Source organism: Galeopterus variegatus, unplaced genomic scaffold, assembly GCF_000696425.1.
Source record: "Galeopterus variegatus unplaced genomic scaffold, G_variegatus-3.0.2 Scaffold3490, whole genome shotgun sequence".
Taxonomy (NCBI): Eukaryota; Metazoa; Chordata; class Mammalia; order Dermoptera; family Cynocephalidae; genus Galeopterus; species Galeopterus variegatus.
In genome coordinates this window covers 153,938-180,958 of record NW_007729601.1, presented here as the reverse complement: position 1 = coordinate 180,958, position 27,021 = coordinate 153,938, and the positions used below count along the sequence as shown (strand labels likewise).

The 27,021-nt window shown below is 38.7% G+C and overlaps 1 protein-coding gene across 1 annotated transcript in view; it reads left to right on the top strand.

Moving 5' to 3' along the window:
• The window catches only part of GRPR (gastrin-releasing peptide receptor), a 30,985-nt gene extending 6,369 nt beyond the window's left edge, over positions 1-24,616 (top strand). The window contains exons 2-3 of the mRNA XM_008585201.1: positions 22,091-22,442; positions 24,021-24,616. Of these exons, the coding sequence (XP_008583423.1) occupies positions 22,091-22,442; positions 24,021-24,410 (742 nt within the window). The 3' untranslated portion in view covers positions 24,411-24,616. The remainder of the gene's footprint in view (positions 1-22,090; positions 22,443-24,020) is intronic.
• Positions 24,617-27,021: the final 2,405 nt, after the last annotated feature.

Sequence of the window (27,021 nt, the reverse complement as noted above, 5' to 3'; positions counted from 1 at the left end):
GGAAGCAAGGTTGGTTCAACATACGCAAATCAATAAATGTGATCCACCATATTAACAAAATTAAACACAAGGACCACATGATCATATTATCTTTTAAAGTGTTAAGCTTTTATGTGATTAGGTATCACTTCTGGCAACTTAATGTGCATGAAGGCAAAAAGAAAAGCACATGCTTTATCATGAAACACAGAGTATAGCCTAAAAGGGCTCCCTGGTGAGGTTTTTTGAATTGTGCCTGTCAATAACATCCTTTGACAATAGGCTAAATTTGCATTTTTGCACATATAAATCTACATGGCATGTGAAGTTTGCAGAAATTCTCTCTTAATTAAACCAGAAGGTTTTCAGAATAAAAGAAAAAACTCTCCATTTCTCTTTTTTGCCTCCCAGTAATAGAACAAGGGGTTTTGAAGAGGTTCATTGTACACATTATACATCACCTCCTGAAGGAGGTCTTCCTTGGACACCCAGTCTAAAGGAATAACCAGCACTATCCCATCATCCAGTTCCTTTTTTCAGGTTCATTGAGTTATAGTTTGCATACAGTAAATTTTAGGTATATATTTCTATGAACTCTGACAAACGTAAGAGTCATGTAACCATCACCACCACAATCAAAATAGAGAACATTTCCATCACCTCCCAAATTCTCTCTTGCCCCTTTGTAGTCTATCCTCTTTCTCCACCCCCAGCTCCTGGCAACCACTGATCTTTTCCAAAATGTCATATGAATGATATCATATAGTATTTAGCTGTTTGAGTCTGGTTTCCTTCAACTCATGCTGTTGCTTGTATCAGTAATCCATTCCTTTTTATTGCTGAGTAGTATTCCATTGCATGGATATACCAGTTTGTTTACCCATTCTCTAGTTAATGGGCATTAAGCTTGTATTCAGTTTTGGGTCATTATGTATAAAGCTGCTATAAACATTCATGCATAGTTTTTGTATGGACGTATGTCTTCATTTCTCTAGGGTAAATATCATTCAGCATTATTTTCTTGAGAATTATTTTGTTCATTTGTTTACTGTTTGTCTTCCACCACTAGAATATAAGCTCCAAAAAAGTGGGAGGTTATCTGTTCTGACACTAGAACAGTGCCTAACCTGTAGTAGGTGCTTGAAATGTTTGCTGAATTGGTGAATGAATGGATGTATGGAGAAAGGAATAAAGGAATGAATGAATTCTGGTAGGTCCTACCGGGTGAACCTGGAATACTGGATTATGGTCTGTGAGTTTATTTCCTTTCATGGTTAACAAAGTCGCTGCAGCAGAACAACGGTTCTAACCCTAGATGACAAGAATTTATTCAGGTTTTATGGGGACTGTTTAGGGGTGCTTTTTAAGAAAAACCAAATAAGATTAGGAATACAAAATTAGGTAGAGAAGTGAATATTTTAAAACATTTAAAAATCCTGCATCAGATTTAGAAAACACAATAAATTACAAATTTAAATAAGTGGATAAATTCCACAAATTTCACAAAATCCAAAAAATAATAACAATAATATCAGTTAAATAACTGCCTGACACCACACCCCTGTCACACTCGTTTTCTTAAATATTTTGACTTCACCCTTATTTGTCATCTCTTAAAATGACCATGATTTGGTAATACCCATTTCTACAGAGAAATTAGAAGGAAAAATCAGTCTTCTAGCATGGTTGATTAAAATTGTTTTTTGTTAATGAGAGTTTAGAGGAGTTTCTTTCAGTTTCATAACTCATTATTGGTGATGTCGTATAAATGTTTAGGATTATCAAATTTGAGAAAACCACTATCAGGTTTCTTCCATATGGGCTGTAAAAATTCCACAGCATTTTAAGCTTTCTTATACTTTGAGTAATCTTAAATACTCATTCAATTGATGACACTTATTAACCTATTTGTCATGGATGTCTTCACATTATGATTTTTGTGTTATCTTCATCAGTGTTGGTATTTTGTGGGTATGCATAATACTAGTGACTTTACATAAATGTATTTGCTATTTGTAATTTGGCTACAGGTTTCTGCTCTATAAACACAGAGAATGACAAATTCGATTCTACTCATATTTGGATTTAAATCTACCATCTTATTATTTAACTTTCATTGGTCTCACCTGTTTCACAATCTTTTTTTCCTTCCCTTCTTGTCTTCTTTTAAGCTAATTAAATATTTTAACTGTTCTATTTCCCCCATTTATGAGTTTGTTAATCATAAAGCTCTTCTTAATATTCTTTTAGGGGCTGTACTAGAGTTTATAGCATGTATCTTTGACTTATTAGAATCTAATGTAAATTAGAACTCTCCCACTTCCTGGGCAATGCACAGATAAGACATTTTAACTTCATTTTAAATTCCCTCCTGCCCATTTTTTGTTGTTTTTGTGATTCAATATTTTAATTCTCTCTGTATTTTAAAACCCACAAGACATTATTCTCATTGTTTGTATACACTTTGCATTTGCCCACACATTTACCTTTAGATTTAGATTTACCCCCTTATTTACCTTTTTTCTTGCTCTCCATTCCTTTCTGTATCTCTGTGGCTTCATCTGAGATCACTTTACTTCTGCCCAAAGAATTCCCTTCAGTATTTCATTTAGTGTAAGTTGAATGATGACACATATTCTCAGTTTTTGGGTTTTTTTAAAAAAATCTGAAAATGTCTTATTTCATGTACTTTTGGGGAGATATTTTCACTGGGCATAGAATTCTAGGCTGGCAATTCTTATCTTTCAGTACTTTCAGGTTGCCATTCACTGTCCTCTGACTTCTGCTTTGAAGTCAGATGTCAGTTTTATTGTTGCTCCTTTAACAGTATTGATTTTTTTCTCTTGGACTGATTTTAAGATTTTTCTCTTTATCTGTCATTTGCAGTAGTATTACTATGATGCACTTAGGTTGTGGTTTTCTTTGTATTTTTCCTGATTGGGATTTATAGCATTTCTTAAATCTGTGGCCCAAACATTTCAGTCAGTTTTGGAAAGTTCTCAACTGTTACAACTTCAAATATTGTTTTGGTTCCATTCTCTCTTTTCTCTCCTTCTTTATTCTGTCTACATATAAATAGAATAAGTACAGGTTAACTTTAATCTTAAGTTTTTCCCTTCTGGTTTTTTAATTTTGTTTTGTTTTATTAAGGCAGGCAATTTTACACTAGAGTCAGGCCTCTGTTACTGATAGGTATTTTAAACACAATTCATTTCACCATTTGACCATGTCCCATACGTTTCCTACTCACTTTTCTGTACTTTTTATCCTTTTTTCTCACTGTGTTTCAGTCTGCCCATTTTCAGTTCACTAATCCTCTCTTCAGCTGTGTCTAGTCTGCTTCTGAAGCTTCCATTTAATTCTTAATTGTGTGTTGCAATTATAGAATTTCCATTTGGTTCCATCTTGTGATCTACCTTCTCAAATTAGTCCCAATTATTTTTAAGTCCCTCTCTGGTAACTCTAACATGTGGAACCTCTATAAATCTGTTTCTATTATATCTCTTGGTTTTTTGCCAGTCTGTTTGGTCTCCTGGTATGCCAGGTAATTTTTGTTTGAACATTTGATTTTGTATGTAAACAATTGTAAGTAATTTGAGGCTCTGGATGGTATTATCTTCTAGAAAAGATTAGCTTTTGTTTCTCACAGGCAGTTATGAGCTACTAGTATATCTGACCCAATCAGGAATTGAGCAGATCAGAGGATGGGATTTGGTCTTTGTGAGAGCTGGTCTATTCCTAGTTTTCCCTTACCACTGGGGCTTACCTCTTTGAGCATCTCAACTAAAAACTTAGGGTGGTAAGCTGGGCTCCTCTCCTTGGTGGACTGTGGACTCTATTTATTGTCCGCCTTTGTCCTAACACTGCTGGGAGCTCTGCTCTCCTCTCAGTTTCTCTGCTACTGCTTGAAATTTGGTAAATGCCTTAAGAGGAAAATAATGCTGAATAACAGCTTTGTCTCTTTGCCCTTCCTTTCTCTTTGGGATTTTAGCCCCTCAAATCCTTACTGCCCTGGTATTTCTCTGATGTTTTCAAAGAGATTTTTCTAACTTTTGATTTCAGGATAGTTGGTCAGCAACAAGCTAGTTTGCCATTATCAAAAGGGGAAAATCCTATACCACCTCCCTTAAAGATTTGATCTGCTGCCCTCAAAACTATACACATCCCCGTTCCTTTAAAGAGGAGTTCAGAACTACCTATTCAGGACCGTGGGGTCAGCATTCAGTGTCTCTAATTATCTCAGCGATTTAGAATCAGAGAAGTGAGCTCTGGGTAACCTCAAAGTGAGTAAGTCAGTGATCTCAGCTGACGCCTGCAGCAGTGAATACTGCCAATGTTGGTACATCAGAGCCTCTGGGATCTTTAAACTAGGCCAAGATTCTTAGCCCCAATAAATTGCTGGAGTTAGAGCTGACATTTAGTTAAGCAGTGATTGATAACAGATGAAATTTTATGGGAAGGAGAGAGCCAAAATGTTCCTAAGGTACATTTTCTTAAACTTCATTTCCTTATTACCTTTTCTTTCTGGTATTATTGTATTATCATTATTGTTGTTGTTGTTATATTTATTTATTTATTTATTTTGCTGGCCGATACAGGGATTGAACCTTGGACCCTGGTGTTATCATCACCATGCTCTAATCAACTGAGCTAGTTGGCCTGCTTTCTTTTTTTCTTCTTTTCTTCTTCTTCTTCTTCTTTTTTTTTTTTTTTTTTTGTATTGTACTCAGGCCAACTGGCCAGTGGTGATAGCTAAAGGTTACATAGAAAAGAAATAGGGGGAAAATGCAAATTTTGGCACTTACAGAAATTTATTTTACAGTGTGAGAAGAATTTACTGTGATAATAACATGTCTATGTAACTCACTTATTTCTTTATGCTGTCTACATATAAGTAGAACAACTAGAGGTCAACTTTAAGCTTTTCAAGTTTTCTTTTTTTCCCTTTGGTGGTTGTTTTTTAATTGAGTTAGGCAATTTCATGCTAGCATCAGGCCTCTGTCATGAGACATGCTTTAAACACAATTTTAAAACAATAGAAAATTATATAAAAACAAGATTACAGTAGTTTTCCCATGATATGGGAAATGCATATTTCTTTTTAAGAAAATGATCAGATTTTTAAGAATTCCAATATTGTCTTTTCTTCTCCCCCTCCACTTTAAATGATTGGAAACATCACAGAAAAGCAGAAAAGTCAGAATTTGGCATCATTTCTTTCCTAGATTGTCAACAGAGGTAAAAATTGAAGGTTAAAAGATGATTTAAGGAATAAATGTATTACAAGATGAATACAAATATAATTAATATTTAATTTTAAGCATTCTTTACTTATGCATTAAAAAGACCTGAGAATGTTAAGTGCAACAGTTAAATATAAAAATCACCACTGACTTGGGGATCCCAAGACCTAGGTCTAGTCTTGATTCTCAGCTAACTAGCTGTAGACCCTACCTAGGCTCCAGTTTCCTCTTCTTTAAGTTAAGGAAATGGCACTTGATGATCTCTGAGTTTTTTATTCCATAATCACATATAAAACAGATTTGTAATTAAATATGTACTCATTTGTCTGTGCCATGATAACAGTACTTACATGCTGACTTAACATCATCTATTCTAAGAGTTCTTCACAAAGGCATGTGTAAGTATCACTCTACTGCTTTTTGAGAGCTTTTCTTAGTTATATCTTGCTTCCGCAACCAGATTTTAAATCCTCAGTGGCCAGGGACTTTTATATCCATAGTGCCAAGCAGAGCCTGAGATACCAAATTAGAACTTAAATGTGCTGATATATTGACTAAGCATCCAGAGCAGTGAATGCTTAATACTGGGAGACCAACAACAGGGGTCAGTGACATATTGTCTTCAGCAGCTTTGGTGTGAAAAGGCAGAGAACAACAGAAACATTAGCCACATTCACATATTCAGTACACATAGGCCAGGGATGGCAAACTTTTCCTGTAAAGGGTCAGATAGTAAACATTTTAGGTTTTCTGGTCCATAAAATCTCCATTGCAACCACTTAACTTTGCCTTTGCTTTGTGAAAGCAGCCATAGACAATGAAACAAATGGACATGGCTGTGTGCCAATAAAGCTTTACTTATGGACACTAAAACTTGAATTTCGTGTAATTTTCACATGTCACAAAACCTCATTCTTCTTTTGATTTTTCCCAACTATTTAAAATGTAGAAACCACTCTTAGTTCATGGGTCATACAAAAACAGGAAGAGGACCAGATTTGGTAAGTGGTCTAGTTTGCTGTCCCTGATACAGAGACATGTGCACACTTTCTGGGGTGGTTATTTAGCAGTGAGAGTTTCCTACTTAAATGGATGGGACCCAGGGGTCCCATGATCCCTTTCCAGTTAGCCAGGACAGATTTCCTAAAGGATATTATAAATAAAATCATACATCTGTGTGATGCTTTGGGGTAATGGGCCGCTGCCATATCATGCATATTAGCTTTTTGGGTTATCAGGAATCTCTATAATTATCCCTGTTTTTAAATGGTGAAATGAGGGTTCTATATCACATGATTAGAAACAGTAGAATGGGGTTTTTAAGTCAAGTGTTTTTTCCAGCATGTCCTGGGTCCTCTGTGATGCTAACAGTTGTTTAAATGAAGAAAATGAAAATCAAGACTTAGCTAGACCCCTGTTTCCATGGGTGGTGGACATGAGGTCAGGGCGTGTTATATTGTTCACTGGAGAAGTAAAGATGTAAACAGATGCTGTGCTTCTCACCACTTCCTTTCAATGTGTCACCATCATGCACAGTGCTGCTTCCTCTAAGGTCTTTTCATAATAAGCTCATGTTAGTAAATTGCCTTCAAATGGTTGAAAAGGGGAATTGGGCTCAGGGAGAGTCACTTCCTCAGTGACCTCCAGGGATTCTTCTAAGCTTGAAATGCTTAGAGAACTAGGAAGTGTTTTGGCTGTGGGAGAGCTCTTGGGAAAAGGCTAAGATGGTGTCCAGAGTGACTTGGCGTAAGAGAGTTTGGGAGGAGTGTTTGGCTCAGAGCGTGGCAGGGGAGGAAGTGGTTGTCTTGAGCACCGTAGACCCACTTCCTTATCTGAAAGCAAGATTATAGGCCAGACAAATTGGATGAATAGTTCTAGATTTTTAGTTTTATTTATTTATTTATTTATTTATTTAATAAATAAAGCTGGCATAGCGTAAAAGACACAGACCCAACTCTGAAGAAATTCATAATCCTGTGACTCAGGGCACATCAAACCTTCTTAATTTCCAGGATGGAATGAGCGAAAATGTCACTGAGTGTTTAACCTTATACTTCTTTCAAACTCTTTTGTTCCTAGTACAAGACCATGCAAAAGTAGGAGCTTAAGATGTGCTTTGTATTGCCAGATGGGTTACTTTTGATGGGGGTGTGTTTGCTTCATCTAAGCATGATGTGTTGTACTGGAGCTAATTTGTAGGTTCCTTGAAAGGTCATGGTGTGCAGAGAGGCTTGCTGGCATCTGCAGAGCACTGCCTCCTGGCTACAGGGGTCATGGGCATCTGTGTGAGACCGGGAAATGCTTATGCTATAGATCATAAAAAAAAAGGTACAAAATTGTATACTCTCAATTCTGGACAAAAGACAAAGGAAAAATTGGAAGGAAATATATCAAAATATCATGTACAAGACTTAAGGATGATCTATTTTGCTTTTTTTGTTTTTAGAATTCCCTACTGCTAAATTTTTACGATGAGCTCTTTGTACTTTTATAATAACTTTTTTTTTAACTGGAAAAAGTCCTTCAAATTAGCTAACTGCCTTTCAACTCTCTTCCTTGTTTATATCTTTGCTGACTCAAACCAACTATCTCAGTTGATTCTTAAGACACACTCAAAGTTGCATGGAGACAAGCTTACAAACTATTTCTTCTTTCTTCCTCTCCTTCCTTCCTTGTTCTTTCTTTCTTTCTTTTAAAAATTTTATTGTGGTAAAATATACATAACAAAATTTACCATTTTAACCATTTAAGGATACAGTTCAGTGGCATTAAGTGCATTCACAGTGTTGTGCAACCCTCACCACCATCCATCTCCGGAACTTTTTCATCTTTCCAAACTGAAGCTCTGTACCCGTTAAAAAATAGCTCCCCTAATATCTTTTTTTAAATTTCTTTTTCTCTTTTGTTTGAATTATTTTGTTTTACCTATTAATTTTTGGAGGGGATCAAATTTAGTAGAGAAGTGTTCTTAGTGGGGATAAATTCAAAAGCATTGGATTTGAAGAGATGTCTGAGTTTGAGGCCTGGTTCTTCTAATTGTCAGCTATGTAACTTTGGGTAAATCACTCTGTAAGTCTCAGTTTTCTGATCTGTAAAATGGGGATAAGACCATTTACTTTTAATATATCATAGGGCTAGCATAATTTTTATAATTATGAAATGAAATAATATGCATTGACTTCTTTATAAAATGTTAGAATCCCTAGTCAAAACAGTGAGTGTACCGTTAGCACGACTGCTATTTATGTTCATAAGGGAGCTGAGAGATTGTTGCCGAAATCTCGAACACTTGACATTCTAGTGGACAGTCGTTCCTTTTCAGGAAATGCAATAAAAACCTTTTATTTAAATACTGCTTCCTATTTTTCAAAGTGCTTTTGAAACACCTCATTTAGCTCCTCATCCTAGCGAGTAAGGTTGGCATCATTAGTTCTGTTTCACAGATAAAGAAAATGGTTGCATTAAATCTCATGATTTAAAGCCTGGACTCAGGAGCCAGATGGCCTCTATTCAAACCCCAGCTCTGCCACTTGCTAGCTATGTGACCTTGGGCAAGTTTTTTAACCTCTCTGTGCCTCAGTTTCTTCATCTGTTAAAAAAAAGGATGACGATAGTAATACCTACCTTCTACCATTGTTATAAGGATTCAAAAAGCTAATTCTTGAAACATGTTGACAACTCTGCCAGGCATATAGTAAGTTTTTGTTAAATAATGAAAAGTAAAAAGAAACTGAGAGGACATGCTTTTACAAAAATAGTTAATTATGGAAGTGCAGGGCTCCCGGTCTTTCTGTAGTCTCTCTCTCCCTGTCTCATGCTCCTTCACCCCATGGTGATGCTTCCCCAGTACTGCCAGGACCAACTTCCTGCACAGTGGACCCAATAAACAACAAAGCTGGGTCACCATTTTACCATTTATAAAATCTCTCACAAAAGTTTATCTATATATAGTGCTGGTAAATTTTTATAATTAGACACAATGACTCATATGCCATGAAGGCATTTTTGACCTTTACTGATTCTTATTTTGGAACAAAAATGATAATGCATTTTATTAAGATGATTTATAAATTCTATTTTCATCCCCCATAATTCAAAATATATTTAAACCTGAAAATTGTCTCTGAGACTTCATTTTTTTATATATACGTTTGATAAAACTGACTGGTCCAGAAGGATTTACATAGTGGTGGTGTCCCTAACCCCTGGCGCACCGTGGAAGGCACTTACAGACAGGGCTTCCTGTGTTTCTCTGACCAAAGGTGATCTCTGGCCAAGGAAAGGTTCGGGGGAGGCTGGAGTGTCCTGGAATTAACACTCCAGGACAATTTTCAACCAAAGAGGGATGGGAGTCGGTGGGTAAGCACCCCAACCTTCTGATCCCTTAGTGGCACAGTTCTGGAATGTGCTCACTGAGGTTTCTCAAGGAGTCCCCAGCAAGAATGTGCCAAGTTGCACACAGTGGTTCCCTTTACTGGCTTCCAGTCCTTCCCTGTCTCACTTCCCCACTCCCTCCCTGTGTTTCTTGCAATCCTCCCCAAATAAATTATTTGTAACTAAATCCTTGCTTCAGGGTCTGTTTGGGGGTGAATGACAACTTATAAAGACAATTTATAAGGTTGTGCTCTAACCAAGTGAGCTAACTGGCCAGTACTATAAAGAAAATTTATGACCCAAAGTCTATTATGCTTTCCACCCTAGAGCATGGGTGATTTTTCTCCATTTTTATGATTTTTTTCCCCATTCTCTGTGTATCTTCTATGTTACGCAATAGGGTAATTGCAGGCCGTGTCTAACTACAATTTGTAAATGGGATTTATAAATGTTCTTCAAACTTCTTGGCTCATAAATTGCTGAAAAACTATAACAAGTTGTAAATGTATGTTCTTCCCTCCATAACATTTTTGAAGAGTGGCCTGCGAGCAACTTGTGCCAGGATGTTTGTCCACCTACTGAAATGTGACTGGGTTACTGCTGTCCCTTGTCATTTTAAACATACCCACTGGCAACTGTAATATTTCATGCTGCTTACACCCCTTCTGACTGGCTCCCTTACAGAATTAGAATTGAACTTTGGAATTAGGTCATCCTGCTGAAACTCATTTGTGGCCCAAGAGTCAATAGCTGCCCAACTCCTTATGCAAAAGCACCATAAGACGTTCAGCAGTTGATTGCACAGCTCTTTCCATTTTAACCCTAAGCTTCTACATCCCTTGTAACCCAGAATCAATACCTTCACTTTTGCAACCTTCCCAGTGTGGGTCTTTCTACAGCCTCGTTCCAGACTATGGTTTCTAGTCCTTCACTGATGCCATTTGTCACCTCAGCTCCAATGTCTCACTCAGATGACCCCTGAATATATAAAAGAGCCTAGACCTCGCTCTAGGCCTCAGGCCACAGGTCACTGCAGAGTGTGTATATGGGGGTGAGAAAGGTAGGAGCTTCGTTATAACAGACTCAAGGAAGATCGGGAGTTTTATGTCTGTGTGGAAACAAGCTGCTTTCACCATGGCCAGATCAGGTGGAGAACAGACATTCTGATAATTTTCTTGGTTTTCTTCCTTAATTCCAATACCAGAAGGCCCGGATTTCCCAGTCAACCACAGGACCATCATGATAAGGAGGCAGTATGGTCAGAAGATAGGCCTAGGCGACAGCCGAAGGGGCTCAAATTCTGTTTCTAATGCTTAGCACTCATGGCCCTGGATAAGTTACTTGGCCTCAGTTTCTTCAACTATAAAAGAGCAATAATATTAGTACCTACCACATAGGATTGTTGTGAGGATAAAAAGTGATAATTTAAATAAAGTTCACACCATAGTTACCTGATCTATAGTAAGTACTCAGTAAGTTTTAGCCATTATGGTGGCGGTGGTGGTTGTTATTGTTAACAGAATTAATCTAATTGAAATCCAGATACTGAATAGTCTTATTCCTCTGTAATCTGTGCAAGAAAGAAATTCCCACCAATTAGTTGCAAAGTGAGACTTTGAAGAAAATAAATATGTAGAAGTCTGCCTGCCTGCAGCCTTTGCCCCATAAATGTCTCCTCCACCTGGTGGAGGAATAAAAAAAATTCCTTTATTGGGAAACAGAGCCTTCCTTTCATAATCAGAGGTAGGTCTTTACATACAGGAAGATGACCACATTGACTTTGATCCATACTAAAGAGTGAATGGGGGGGGTATCTGCTCCTCTCCCCAAATCTGGGTTTGCTCTCAGGGAGGCAGGGGGCACATACAGGGAGAGGACATGATGGAGGGGAAATTGTGATTCACGGAGAGGTAACTTCAGGGTTGTACTCAGGTGATCCTGCCTGGATCCATAATCTGTTCCTTGATCACTCTAAAGAAAATGAGAAAAATAAAAAGAGAAGTATGATTAGTCTTTGTAATGTGGATCATGATCTACTTTCTTGGTCTGAGCTTAAAGCTAGCTTCCTCCTGAGGCAGGGGGTCTCTGCTGAAGACTGCTGCAAAGCCCTCTGAAACCTAAGCTAAATTTTCTGGGACAATGGACTCTAAAGTAGGGTTCACAGGCTCCTGGGGAGGTGCGATCTGATCTAACAGGTTAGGAAGGAAAGTATCAAAACCTCTATTGGTTTTTATTTTTATTAATCAAGGAGGAATTAAGCATTAATAATATGTAGTATCCATTTGCATTTCCTGAATGCTGAGTGATGCTGAGCATTTTTTCATGTGTCTGTTGGCCATTTGTATATCTTCCTTAGAGAAATGGCTATTCAGCTCCTTTGCCCATTTTTTAATTGGGTTACTTGTTTTTTTACTGTTAAGTTGTTTCAGTTCCTTGTATATTCTGGATATTAATCCTTTGTCAGATGTGTAATTTGCAAATATTTTCTCCCACTCTGTTGGTTGTCTTTTTGCTCTGTTCATTGTTTCTTTTGCTGTGCAGAAGCTTTTTAGTTTGATATAGTCCCATTTGGTTATTTTTCCTTTGGTTGCCCGTGCTTTTGGGATCATACTCATGAAGTCTGTTCCCATTCCCACAGCATTCGGGAAATGCAAATCAAAACCACTTTGAGTCACCATCTCACTCCAGTTAGGATGGCTAATATCCAAAAGACTGAGAATGATAAATGCTGGCAAGGTTGTGGAGAAAAAGGAACCCTCCTTCACTGTTGGTGGGACTGCAAAACAGTGCAGCCTTTATGGAAAATGGTATGGAGGTTCCTCAGCAATTACAGATAGATCTACCATAGGACCCAGCTATCCCAGTGCTGGGAATATGCCCAGAGGAATGGAAATCATCATGCCAAAGGGATACCTGTTCTCCAATGTTTATTGTAGCTCTATATACAATAGCCAAAAGCTGGAACCAGCCAAAATGTCCATCATCTGATGAGTGGATAAGGAAACTGTTGTACATCTACACAATGGAATACTACTCTGCTATAAAAAAGAATGAAATACTACCATTTGCAACAACATGGATGGACTTAGAGAAAGTTATGTTAAGTGAAATAATCCAGGCACAGAAAGAGAAATGCCACACATTCTCACTTATTTGTGGGAGCTAAAAATAAATAAATAAATAAATAAATACACAAACAAATAAATGTGGGGGGTGGAGAAGACACAGCAATCACAATTCCTTGAACTTGTTAAGACAAGTGAGCAGATATGATGTTGATGGGGGGTAGGGGGAAGAGGGCAGGAGGAAAGGAGGAATTGGTAAAGGGACATGAAAATCAACTACATTGTATATTGATAAAGTAAAATTTAAAAATGCAGAAAAAAAATGTTGTATCCAAATTGAGGCTTGCCCGCTCACTCACTCCACATTGGAGGATCCCTTATCACATGTTGCTCAGGCAGCAGGAGTGGGTACCCCACCACGTAGAAGGCTCAGCAATGGCACCCCTGACGCTTCTTTGCATTTTCAGCTTATGGCGAGGCATCACAGACTGATGCGTTTTTGTGCGTGATCTAGTTTTAATCAAAGTAACCTCCTCAAATGGACTCGTGGCTTAAAAATATTCCTACTGAAACAAAACAGAGCAAAACAAAACTCCACAGATTGTGGATAATATTAAAATTGGAGGCCCAAGAGAACAATATAACAGAGAAGACACTTTCCTTGTTCCTGGTATAAGTGCTAATCAGATATGATATATTCAGTCACATTATAATAAGTTTTCCTGATGGCAAAATGGTTCACTGTCAATAAAATAGACAAAATATAAAACATATTTTTAAAGTTTTATTTTACTGTCAGCTCTTTTAAAAATTCTACATTTTAGTATATATTTTCTCCCCAATTTATTTATGAACTCTCATATAATACCCATCCACATTCAACAATTACCACTTCCTAGATTTTGTTCTCTCTCTCTTTTTCTGTGTGTGTGTGTTTCTTGTGTTTTGTTTTGTTGAGCTTTTGGGGGGGGGGTTTTTTTTTTTTTTTTTTTTTATTTTTTTGCACTGGCCCTGTATGGGGATCTAACCCTTGACCCTGGTGTTACAATGCCACGCTCTAACCAACTGAGCTATGCTGAGCTTTGGAAAGTAAGGTGCAAACATCCTGACTTTCCACCCCTACGTATTTCAGTGTATATTTCCTAACAACATTTTTTTTTTTTTTTTTTTTTTAATTTTTTTGCACTGGCCCTGTATGGGGATCTAACCCTTGACCCTGGTGTTACAATGCCACGCTCTAACCAACTGAGCTATGCTGAGCTTTGGAAAGTAAGGTGCAAACATCCTGACTTTCCACCCCTACGTATTTCAGTGTATATTTCCTAACAACAAGAATACTCTTCTACATAACCCCAATGTCATTATCACATAGAGCGAATTGAATAATAATTCTTTAAAATTATTATAGCTAATAATAATTATAGCTAATGTACTTATACATAATTTATACATTAACATACATAAAATGTATGTGTATGTTCAATTTCTTTTTACTGAGTGGTATGCCCTCGTAAAAGGGGACCACTGATTTAGTGCCATGTGCTCTACAGGGAAGTAATGAGGGGTTTCTTTGCCCTGGATTTGAGGCTGATGGGAAGCTGTTTGGATCATTTTGCTTATCACCTTTTTAAATTTAATGGCAAGGAAGACTTCATTGAAGACTATTGCGATAGAGGGCAAGACTATTGCAATCAATCTAATTGAAACCCAGGCACAGAATGGTCTTATTTTGGAAACCGTTATCTTATTATGGAGACAGAGTGAACTCAATTCCCTGCTCATCAACTTTTCCAAGTTTAACACAAATGCACACTTGTCCTTGGTCAAGATACTATTTCCACCAAACCTGGATAGAGAGGCAAGGACTCCAATGGTCAACTCTATAAGCCCCTGGGTCTGTAGTTATATGTTACTAATATCTGTTCTGCCCCACATACCTGAGAAGCATGCTTTTTGCATGGCAAGTTCATCCTTCACCCGGATAATTATTACTTTCATAGTTAAAGACCCACCAATCCTTAAATAATTTTTAAAGAAATGGAATTGGCATAGTTCCCTAAGTGCCCCACTCCCCTCCAACCACTCACCACCCTTACTTCAGCTTCCTCTTGGACAGCAGAGTACACTGACAAGGTCCAGATGAATGTGTCTGCAGGGGAGTGGCCCATTTGCAGTAGAATTGTGTTGCTAGATGGGACATAACTTTTGGTCCTTTCTTTTCCTCCCCACCCCTTCTATCCTCTCCCTTTATCTCTCATCTCCTCCCCCCTGCCTCTTTCTCTCCTCTCCTCCAATTTCCTTTCTTTTTCTCTTCTTCTTTTTCATTTTTCTCCTCTCCTCCCTCCATCCCACCATCTCCCCAGTGATTCTGCTCTTTCCCTTTCAGTCCCTTGGGCTTTTTGCCCATGTATGGGAGCAGGAAAATTAGGGAATTCTGTTTTTAACTGCCTCTTCACTGGAGCCCCTCACCCTCCCGTGCCCTGTTGATCATACAGTCAGCCCCTGAGCTGTAGAGCTAACATGCTGTTCCTTCCATGCAGGAACAGAAATCCTTCCTGCCTCATGTCACTGCTCTTTTTCCTATCCTGGTGAGAAAGACTGGAGCTCCATCCCTTCCCAACCCTTTACCTCTCCCCACTGAGCCAAAACAAATCCCAAGACATTTATTTTCCCCTACACCCCAACTTAGCTTCTACAGTCTCCCTGAATCCTAGAGGTTTTCCAAGAAGTTGGTGGTCATAGCACAAATCAAGAGCAATGAAGAAAAGGGTCCAAAAGCTAGAAGAATGCCAGAGTGAACAATCAACCTGAAGACCCCAAAATATTAATACCCCCTAAATGCAACAGGCCACCCAAAGTTCTAACCTCCCTGATCTCCTTCCTTTGTTTGTTCCTACCAGAGAGATCCCTTTAGACTCTTCCTTACCTTCTCTAACAGGATGTGGCATTATCCACTTCTCCCTAGTCTTCACTCATTGATGTTGTTGTCAATGCCACTTGAAATGACTACAATGACTCCTTACACCTTTCTTTATAGCTTCTCCAAAAGCTTGAGGTTGAGAGTAGCAAGTCCCCTGTGATGGGTACAAGTAGCATAGTGTTAGTTCTGTGTGTTCACTCCTCCACCAAGTCTTGTGCCTCAATTCTTGAAGTCATGAAGAATGTAATACCTAATACCTACATGGTTCTTTTTAGTTATTTTGTTAGTATATCTTCACCAGCTCCTTATCAAGAAAGAATTGTCTCCTGTTCAGGGATGAGAACATTGAGGTGTAAAGAGTCCTTGATTCATCCAAGACCACAAAGCTAGTTGGTACAATCACCATTAGGAACCAGATCTCTCTGACCCCAAGTACACATTAGAGTCCAGAGGAAACTAAAGTACATTAAGAAGGGATTGCTGTGGATTTAATGTCCTCCCAAAACTCGCTGAAACTTGACTGCCATTGTTACTGTGTTAAGAGGGTGGGAAATCAAATTATGGTATTTGAAAGATGGGGCCTTAAAGAGGTGATTAGGTTGTGAGGACTGTGCCCTTGTGAATGGATTGACCATTCATGGAGTAATGGGTGTGGTTCTGATGGCTTTATAAGGAGAGCAAGTGGGCAGGTTAACTCTCTTGCTCAGCCCATTCTCTCCATGTGATAACCTGGTCACCATAATACTCTGTGGAGAGTTACTACACAGAAGAAGGTCCTTGCCAGATGTGTTCCCTGGACTTTGTACTTCCCAGCCTCCAAAATTATAAGAAATAAACTTCATTCCTTTATAAATTGCCCAGTTTCAGGTATTCTAAGAAACAGAAACAGACTAATACAGGGGTAAAAAAAAAAAAAAAAAGGCATTGGAGTCATGTAGCCTGGAGAAAACAGAAAAGGGTGACTATAATCTGTTATATACTTAAAGATAATGATTGGATGAGCACCAAGGAACAGTGAGTTTTCCATTTACAGAGTAATAGCTCAAAGGGAGATAAGATTGCACTGCTATGGGTTGTAGTCATCTTACAAGCCAGCTAATAATTGCTTCACATTTCTTCAGAAAAATTCTTAGTGCTATTCTCAGGAGAAAACAAAGCTGATGTTTAATAGTTTTGTGAAATCTTATTAGGTGAGGTTCTAATTTAGATGCAGACAATGAATGTGTCAGTTACCCCAGGGACCATTTAGTTCATTTAGTTTTCTTCTTCACCTAAGTCTTCTTCATGTAGTATACATTTGTGACAAAATAAAAATTTAACGGAAAAAAAAAAAAAAAAAAGGCATTGGAGTCATGTAGCCTGGAGAAAACAGAAAAGGGTGACTATAATCTGTTATATACTTAAAGATAATGATTGGATGAGCACCAAGGAACAGTGAGTTTTCCATTTACAGAGTAATAGCTCAAAGGGAGATAAGATTGCACTGCTATGGGTTGTAGTCATCTTACAAGCCAGCTAATAATTGCTTCACATTTCTTCAGAAAAATTCTTAGTGCTATTCTCAGGAGAAAACAAAGCTGATGTTTAATAGTTTTGTGAAATCTTATTAGGTGAGGTTCTAATTTAGATGCAGACAATGAATGTGTCAGTTACCCCAGGGACCATTTAGTTCATTTAGTTTTCTTCTTCACCTAAGTCTTCTTCATGTAGTATACATTTGGATCATAATGGACATTTTAAATTACTGTAGTTCAACATTTCCTACAGACTTCAGTAGGTAATGATGGACAAATAAGGGCTGAAATGCTCAGTTCTCAAAAATAAACAAACTGCCCATTTTGAATAAAAGACATACCTTTCTGTGGGCAAAGGTTTCCAACCCTGAGTGTGAGAGCCAGCTACTTCTACTTGCCAAGAATCTTTGACACATTAATCTTGTTACAGAGAATTTTTTCAACCTCTCCAGTGTTTGCACAAGAAAAATGAAGTACAGAAGTTTTCAGAAATGGGAAACAATTGTGTTGAGCCCCGTATTATCAGAGGAATGAATTTGTCAGTCTATAGAAGAGTGATTCTTACTGATTGAGTGTATAAAAGGGAATCTTCTCTCTCTTGTTTGTGAGAAGTTGGAAATAAGAGACACAACTACAAGTCACATATTACTCATCAATTAATTAGCAAGTATTTGCTGACCCCCTGCTTTGAAATATGTGATTTGCAGAACAAGGGGCTTAGGGCATTTATAATGATACAGGAAGAAAAGAGGAGAAGATGTACTCTTCTCACATGAAAAAACTTATGAGAAAGTCAGGTAGAAAAGCATACCCATAGAAAGCCTGCAAACAATTCAAGATAGTGCATAGTAAGCAGAAAATGAGAAGAGTGGATAATCCAGTCATAAAAGTCAGACAGTTTGGGAGAAAGAAGGGGAATTATGAAGATCTAGATTGGTCAGCAAAAGCTTCATCGAGATGATACTTAAGCTGGAATTTGGGAGGATTGGATTCAGATGGATGGAAACTCTGGATTGGGCATGAAGAAAGGAGGGAAATGGGAAAGTAATTGAGAATTTAGGAATGGGGCTAAAAGTAGTCTATGTGGGCACTTCATCACGGAAAGATTCACATTCTGTTTTATTCTATTTTTCCACAAACTTTTTGAAGTACCCTTGTATCTTTTGAATATAATTGAAAGTTGACAGCTTATTTTTTCAGAGGGCAGCAAGTAGAAGATGATCTATGCAAAATGATCCTGGAAATAAATCTGGTGATAACTTAAAATAGCCATCATATTTAATTTTTCTAGATAAGGCTCGTTAGCAAAGAACAGAAGCCACTCAAACAGCTCAAGTGAAGAGGAGATGGGAGTATTGTAAGATTATAGCAGGAGATTTCTTGTGCATTCAAAAGTAGTTCATGCACCAGAAACCATGCCCTCTGTATTACTTAGGGCCATATAATCTCAGCTTCTCCTATTAAGGCTGTCTCATTCTTTCTCTTTCTCTCAATCCATTTACTCTGCTTATTCATCTTCTACATGGCTAAATATGGCTTCCCTGATCCCTTCCCTGATATCAAAATCTTTTATTTCCAGCATCTATCATTGACTAATTATATTCTCTCTATTTTTCAGGTTAAATGATTAAGAGAAAGAGACTCTTTAGGAGCTGGCCAGGCAGTTCATTGGCTGGTTTAGATGAGGTATTCACTCCAATCCAACCAGCCATCACCCCTAAGCAGGAACTACTCAGTTGTGTCTCCCTGCATTGGGAGCTCTGGGCAGAGCAGCCTAAGTCAGAAGAAGAAATAGACCGATATGTTCCATACTCTGCAGAACCATTATACTTGCATGGAACATCTGGTATATTCTATATACATTTGAGAAACATCTGGTCTGTTTTTCTGCCACTAGGAAGAATTTACCCAAAGCTTCAATCTGAAAGAGCTGTAGTATCCTGAAAAGCATTGGTCCTAAATTGAATGTCGACTCCACCACCTTCTAAATTATCTGAGCTTCAATTTCCCACCTGCAGAATGGGGATAATAATGCCTACCTGTTGGGGTTGTCTGGAACATAAATGAGATAATATAGATGCCATTCTCTGTTTGGCACAAGGCAAGAGTTTAGTAGACGGGATTTCTTTCACTTCTTTGATATGCTATGATTATTCCATACAGAAAATTGTTTGTAACGTATTTTTACTTATTTTTAATTGCACAAGTGATATATGAATATATCAATATTTTAAAGCTAAATCGAAACATTATATTATCTCACTGATAAATATTTTAGCATGTATCTTTAATAAACTAGGTCTTTTAAGAAACACACAGCCATAAACCATTACCACACTCAATACATTAAAAATAGTGCCTTGTTATCACCAATACTACATCTATGTTTGATTTTCCTCAGTAGTTTCAAAAATATCTTTTTATGATTCCTTTGGTTGAATCAAAATCCAAAAGAGGTTGACACATTGCATTTGGTTGATATGTCTTACACATCTCAGTCAGTCTATAACCATTCTCCCTGTTTTTCTATGTCATGTATTTGTTGAAAATATGGGGTCATCATTCCAGTAGAATTTTTCAATTCAGAATTTGGCCGATTGTATCCTCATGGCATCATTTATCAGGTTCTTCTATCACCACATTTCCTGAAAACTGGCACATAAATCTACAGGCTTAATTAGATTTGACTCAAATTATTTTTCTGGCAAGACTATAAAGGAAATTTTTTATACTACCTTTATACTACCTTTAATGTTTTAAAAGTTGTGAATTTGAAATAGCAGCTCAATCATTCCCATGGCACTTTGCACTAGGAACATACGATTCCCAAGAGAGAAAGAAATAAGCCATTCACTGTGGTTTCTGACTCGTGCATGAGTGAATCACCTTGACTCAGAGCTAATGGTACTTATGACTGCTATTTGACAGAAAATGCAAATAGAAGTCACAGTTACCATTTTATTTCTAATAAATTTATTAGAGATATTATTAGTCATATGCATCTTTTGGCTGAAGATCTTCATATGCCTTTAGTTAAAGATATAAATTCCTTTCCTAAATTCTAAGCTAGGAATAAAAATGTTGAAATGGCTAATGAGGTCTAATCAACATGGAAATAAGTGGAAAGCAATGTTTACCCATCACTTACGACCATGATATAAAATAGTATCATAGGTAGAACCCAGTTAAAACACAGTGTTTTCAGCAATGAACACCCTCACATTTCATTGGTTTCAACTTATATCAACTTTCACACTATAGCAACTCATGTTCAATTGAACAAACATTTGTGGAGTGTGTGCAAAACACAGGGCTGGCAGATGCCAAGACGGAAAAAGACATACTCTTTGTCCACCAGAGGCTTATCTTCTGGTGGGTTCCCAGACCAGTGCACACAGATACTTGTGCCTTTGTCTTGTGGCCCACCATGCTAGGCATTGTCTGGGGAGTTGTGGCAGACACGAAGATGTGCTGCTCAGATCTCCCTTGCAGAAGAGACTCGCCCAGCTTCAGGGAGTGTGGTTAGCTGAAGCCTCCAACCATCAGCTCATTCAGGGTCCACTTCAGCTTTCAAGCTCTGGTCATGCTCTCCTGGGTGGCTCCTGCCCAGTGACTGAACCATGCAGTAAGTGAGATCACATTCTTCTTGGGACCACCCTAGCCAATGACTAAGCAAAGTGATGATATGAGGGCCTGACCATTTCCACCCAAGGCAAGACACCTCAACTGGGCAATCTTTGCTCCTAAGCTTCCCATTGGGTTGGTATAGGGTAACCAACTGTCTCAGTTAGCTGGGACTAAGGGTTTTCCCAGGATGTAGGACTTTCAGTGCTAAAACTGGAAAATTTCCAGGCAAACCAGCAAGGTTGGTGACCCTTGCTGGTGTAGACCTTTCCAGGTCTCCATTAAGATCTGACAGCTCCCTTTGCCCAATCCTGCTTCCTTCTTCCCCTTTTATCTTTCACAGGTATTACTCCCCAATAAACCTTTTGTACTCCTGACTTCATTCTCAGTGTCTGCTTCCCAGAGCACTCAACGCAAGACAGGGGCACAAATAGCTTACAAACCAGAAGGACGTAAATTATTCAAGAGAAGATAAGGCTGAAAGAGACGAGGAGGGCAAAGGAAAGGTTAATTTGACAATTACAGGTATCCTCCTGGGTATAACTTTTTCAGTGGACCATTCATTCTGCATTCTTTTAAAGAGAGAAGAGGCATATTGAAAATACTCAATGACTTAAGGTTCCTTGAACTGTATTTAAGTACTCGAGATGAAGATTTTGCCAAAAAGAGCCAACCTTCTTATCCCTGTGTCCCTCTTTAAACAGCAGCATGCTTTGTTATTAATTTTTATGGTTTGAGAAGAAAAACAAAAGGAGCTTTAGCTTTTCTGAGAAGTATTCTTAAAATCAAGAGAGAATGTTAATTCTATAATATGGTAACTATAGTTAATGACAATATATTGTATTCTGGGAATCACTGAGAGTCGACTTTAAGTATTCTCACCACAAAAATGGTAAGCACATGAGGTAATGCATATGTTAATTAGCCCAATCTAGCCATTCCACATTACATACATATTTCAAAATATCATGCTGTATATTATAAATATATACAATTTTAATTTGTCAGTTAAAATAAATAAATAACTTTAAAAATACCTCTGAACTGAGAAAAAGAGAGAATGTGGGCAGAATGGTACTGCTGGAGAAAGGAGAAGGCATCCTTCAGGGTCAAGCTAGGGTGAGGCAAGAGAGGGGCTTGGGGTACAAAATTTAAGGAGGCACTCACAGTTGGGGTCATGTGAGTTCAGAGTTGGCACTTTTGTGAACCTGAAATTGAGCCCCTCCTTAAATATAGCACCCCAGGTGCCTCACTTGCCTCACCCCATAATATGGATGATTGCCTCATCCGTACTGTTATGGATATCCTGGCGCTGGCCTCCATAATAATATTAGGCAACTTACACAGAATATTCCTTTTTTCCTAACCCAGGTACAAGGCTATTGTCCGGCCAATGGATATCCAGGCCTCTCATGCCCTGATGAAGATCTGCCTGAAAGCCGCCTTGATCTGGGTCATCTCTATGCTACTCGCCATCCCAGAGGCTGTGTTTTCTGACCTCCATCCCTTCCATGAGGAAAGCACCAACCAGACCTTCATTAGCTGTGCCCCATACCCACACTCTAATGAGCTGCACCCCAAAATCCACTCCATGGCTTCCTTTCTGGTCTTCTACATCATCCCACTGTCAATTATCTCTGTCTACTACTACTTCATTGCCAAAAACCTGATCCAGAGTGCTTACAATCTTCCTGTGGAAGGGAACATACATGTCAAGAAGCAGGTGAGTGCTTAGGATTGATTCATCTCCTCCCTGGTGACTTGGTCCCTTGCATTTCTTTGAGACTCCACTGACAAGTACAGTATTTAGGTGACCGTGTCACTTGATTTGGCAGTTAGAGGAAGTGGGTGATCTGTGGCCAGATGCCCTATGGAAACTCCTAACCACGGAAGCCCAGAAATTCAGGTGTTCTTTATAATCTTGTTCTAGGTGTTGAGAACCTGCAAGACTTGAAGTGTGGGTTTCTTTTTAAGGAATATCTGAAAAAGTGTGTGTGTGCATGTGTGTGTGTGTGTGTATGTTTAAATAAGCATTGAGGCTTATAGGGATATGACTTCTTTAAACTCCAATCACATAGTTTGGCTAGAAAGAGGGTTAACATGTGGAAACAGAGCAGACGGGGAGAAAAATGAGGCCCGTTTAAGAAAAAGAAGTAGTTTGATTAAGATAGGCTTACTATACTGATTGGGGCTCAAATCCAGGCTTCATGACTTACTTGCTTACCCTCTCTGATGACATAGGGTAATAATCCCTATATTGTAAGACTATTGGAGGATTCTAAGGAAGAAGCATATGTGAGGCCTAGAGTGCCCAGCTTAGAGGATGCCCTCCATATATGTTAGAAACCTTTCCCCATCCTGCATAACTCCCCCAATTTCATTCTTGAGGTACAAATGGTAGAAACCAAGGGCTCTGGCTTCTTCTCTTTGTCAGTTCTTCTTGCCAGATGTAGATCACGTGGTATTTATGATGAGAAAGCAGAGACTCTCCACCCCATTCAAATTAATAGCTGACTCACTTAGAGACCTCACCCTTTAAAGTTCATTTTTTGGCCTCAATTGCTGGGGGAGGAATGGCAGTTCTCAGTGAAACTGTCTCCCTACTTGACAGACCTCTCAGCAAACATCTATTGTAGTCCAAATTCTTTCATGAGAGACGTATTTCCCTTCGAGGTAGCAGAGGGAGTTGGAAGCAAGGAGAGGCTCGTCCCACTTTGTCTGAGAACCTGTGTGTATGGTACAGTCCAGTAATAACTTGAGATTACAGAAAAACAATAATAGGGACTTATCTTGGTTTGGCCCGTGAGGAAGAACAAAACCGGCTGCTTTTCTGAGCATCACAGAGAATAAGAAATTATTAATGGCAGTGCAAAGAAAGACATGAAGTTGTATAGCTGATAAACCGCACCGATGCTCTCCCAAGGAAAGAGAGGGCACTTACTAGAATTTCATTGTGCAGTGCATTCGAGCATGTAATCAACTTTGTCTAAAGATCTGTTCTCAGTGGCCTCTGCTAACTCTATTCTATATTTTGTTCTGTGGGTTTCTGCTTCCTGGCTTGTCTGTCTTGTGTTCGACTCTTTTTTCCCTCTTTTTCTGTTTCCGTTACTTTTCTCTTGTTTTATTGGATTCTCTCTTGTCCTCTTCTATTGTACTCTTTTTCTGTGGCTTCGTGAGCTCATCTATTTCCCTAATTGGTTTTCTCTGTCTCTTTCTCTCTGTCTGAATCTTTGTCTCTCTGCGTTCCTCTGACACTGTCCTTTGGTTCCTCTGTCTCTCTCCATGTGATTCTCTTCCTTAGATTGAATCCCGGAAGCGACTTGCCAAGACAGTGCTGGTGTTTGTGGGCCTCTTTGCCTTCTGTTGGCTCCCCAACCACATCATCTACCTGTACCGCTCCTACCACTACTCTGAGGTGGACACCTCCATGCTCCACTTCGTCACCAGCATCTGTGCCCGTCTCCTGGCCTTCACCAACTCCTGTGTGAACCCCTTTGCCCTTTACCTGCTAAGCAAGAGTTTCAGGAAACAGTTCAACACCCAGCTCCTCTGTTGCCGGCCTGGCCTGATAACCCGGTCTCACAGCACTGGCAGAAGTACCACCTGCATGACCTCCCTCAAGAGTACCAACCCCTCCGTGGCCACCTTCAGCCTCATCAATGGAAACATCTGTCATGAGAAGTACGTCTAGACTGACCCTCCTAGGGACTCCTGGTTTTTCTTTATGGCTAGCCAGGAACTCTCACGTCTGTTGTCTCTGTACCCTACAAAGACCCTTCAAAAGGCTGGTGAGTAGTGTAGGCTGGGGAGAGGCCCAAAAAGATCACTATTCTGTTTCAAAGTAAGCCATCAAGGCTTAGGTTTTCCATTTGAACTTGTGAACACTTCTTCTGATATAGAGCAAACCTTCCCTTTTTTAGAAAAGGGAACAAATAGGAAATTATTATTTTAAATATCAAAAATTATTATCTTAAAGCTCTGGTATATAGGTGTGGCCAATTAAGTCATAGAAACTATATGAATGACCAGATTTATATAGCAGAGCAATCATGCATTGAATGTCTGCTTTGGGAAAGACTTCACCTTGCCATTTCTTTAAACAGAAGCTAGTGCTTTCAAAATATGACTTTACTCCTTTTTTAAGGAATATCTACAATACACAAAACAAGGAACAACTTTTACACTCCTAACATGAAAAGTCAACCCCATGGGCCGGCCCGGTGGCGCACTGGAGAGTGCGCCGCTTGGGAGCATGGCGGCGCTCCCTCCGAGGGTTCGGATCCCACATACAGACCGGTTCCCGCTCACTGGCTGAGCGCGGTGCGGGTGCAACACCGAGGGTTGCGATCCCGTTACCGGTCAGTAAAAAAGACAAAAAGGAAAAAAAAAAAAAGTCAACCCCATAAAAGAGTCCCATGTGTGAGGAACAGTCTCCAAATTGATAATACTGGAAGCCAGTTTAATATAAAACAAATCCTGAAGGGTTGGTTTTTTTAAAAAGGTGTTACTGAGGACATAGGAGAAACACTCAATGTAATTTTAAGGCAAAAACACAACCAAACACTTATGCACATATGTAAAGATCCATGTGTGCTGTGGAGTGATATTTCACACTCTGAATTTTCACTCGGTGGGAATCCTGTTTGCTGTTACCCAGTTTTAATCATCCATGGTGCCATTCCACCATAGAAGAGAAATCCTTTTAGGGAAAAAAATTGATTATGCTATCATTCATCAAATATTTATAAATGCATAAAGTATGATATTTATTCTTGGTATGTAGGTTGTGAGTCAAGTATATTTACTTAGATTTGGCAGTCCTTGTCTGCCACATTGAAGCAGTAATTTCAATATAAGGAAGAAGGGATCGTATCTGAGTGGAAATAGAAACATGTTTACATTTAATGTATGCTTCCCCTAAAGTTCGTGGCAGAAGATGAAAAAAATTTCAGTAACACGCATTTCTGTCTCAACAGATATGAGAAAGTTGCAGAGGGCTTAACTTTAACTGATTAAAAAAACAGCTACAGATTTGTTTCTTCTTAGGAAGAGTATTTATGAAATAGCCCATGTGCAGAAAAAAACTGAACTGAAATCTTTTTCTTTTTCTAAATGAGTAAAATTGGCTCTAAAAAGATTTGACTACCTTATTTTAGAAACCCTGAATCGAGTTTTTCTTGATTCAAAGAAAAGCCAATTCTGACAGACTGCAAACATTCACCCACTTTCAGATAAATCCAAATTCTTCAAATGTGCCCTAATCCCTTACATCCTAAGACAATTTTAGTTTGGGTTTTCTCTATCTAGGCGAGATAGGAATAGTCAGCTCTCTTTTCCATATGGCACATATGAAAAGATTTTTGTCTCTTGACATGAGGAAGTGCTCACTATCTGCAGAGCTTTAGAAATTAGGACCAAGACAGTTGTAGAGATCTGTGTTTACAATTGTATCAGCTGTATTTAATTCTGCTTGCTATCCGCTCTATGTACTGTACACACCAGCTTTCCTGGTAGTTCATAATTACGTTGCAGAGTTTGAAAAGCAAGACATTGTAACTGAAAGAACCAAGATTTCTGGCTTAACATCCCAACTCTGCCTCTAGCTCTCTGACTCTGGCTACCAGTTTCCCTTCTCTAGACTCACTTTTTCTTCTCTAGAATGAGAAGATAGTGCAAAGGTGTCCTCTGTCACTAACATTCTCTGAGTCTTTTCATCATTTCTAGCTGTCTCAAAAGCATTTAAGTAGCCCACTTGCCACAGCTACCCCTCTTCTGCTTACCAGTTTCCCTTCTCTAGACTCACTTTTTCTTCTCTAGAATGAGAAGATAGTGCAAAGGTGTCCTCTGTCACTAACATTCTCTGAGTCTTTTCATCATTTCTACTGTCTCAAAAGCATTTAAGTAGCCCACTTGCCACAGCTACCCCTCTTCTGCTATCCTTGTAACAACTACTCTTTGGAAATCTTCCTATTCCGTACTTACGTTCACATAGGCAGTATGAAAGGAGAGAGACCATTCTATTGCTTCCAGGTTCCTTGGAAAAATTTGCATGAATGATGTTCTACAAGCTTGCTATGTTTTGGAATTAGAGCTGAAAGAGACAAAAAAAATGGACTGCTCCATCTCATTATACAAAGGGTACCCTTCCTGTTCGCTCTTCTTCAACCTCCATACACCTGTTGTCGTGAATTACTCTTCCAGAATTTTGCCCTTGGTTTTCTTCAAAACCCTTGAAAAGAAATGACTCCATGCCTGGTTAATTGCTAGTGTGTATAGCATTCCACATACCTAGCATGACTTGT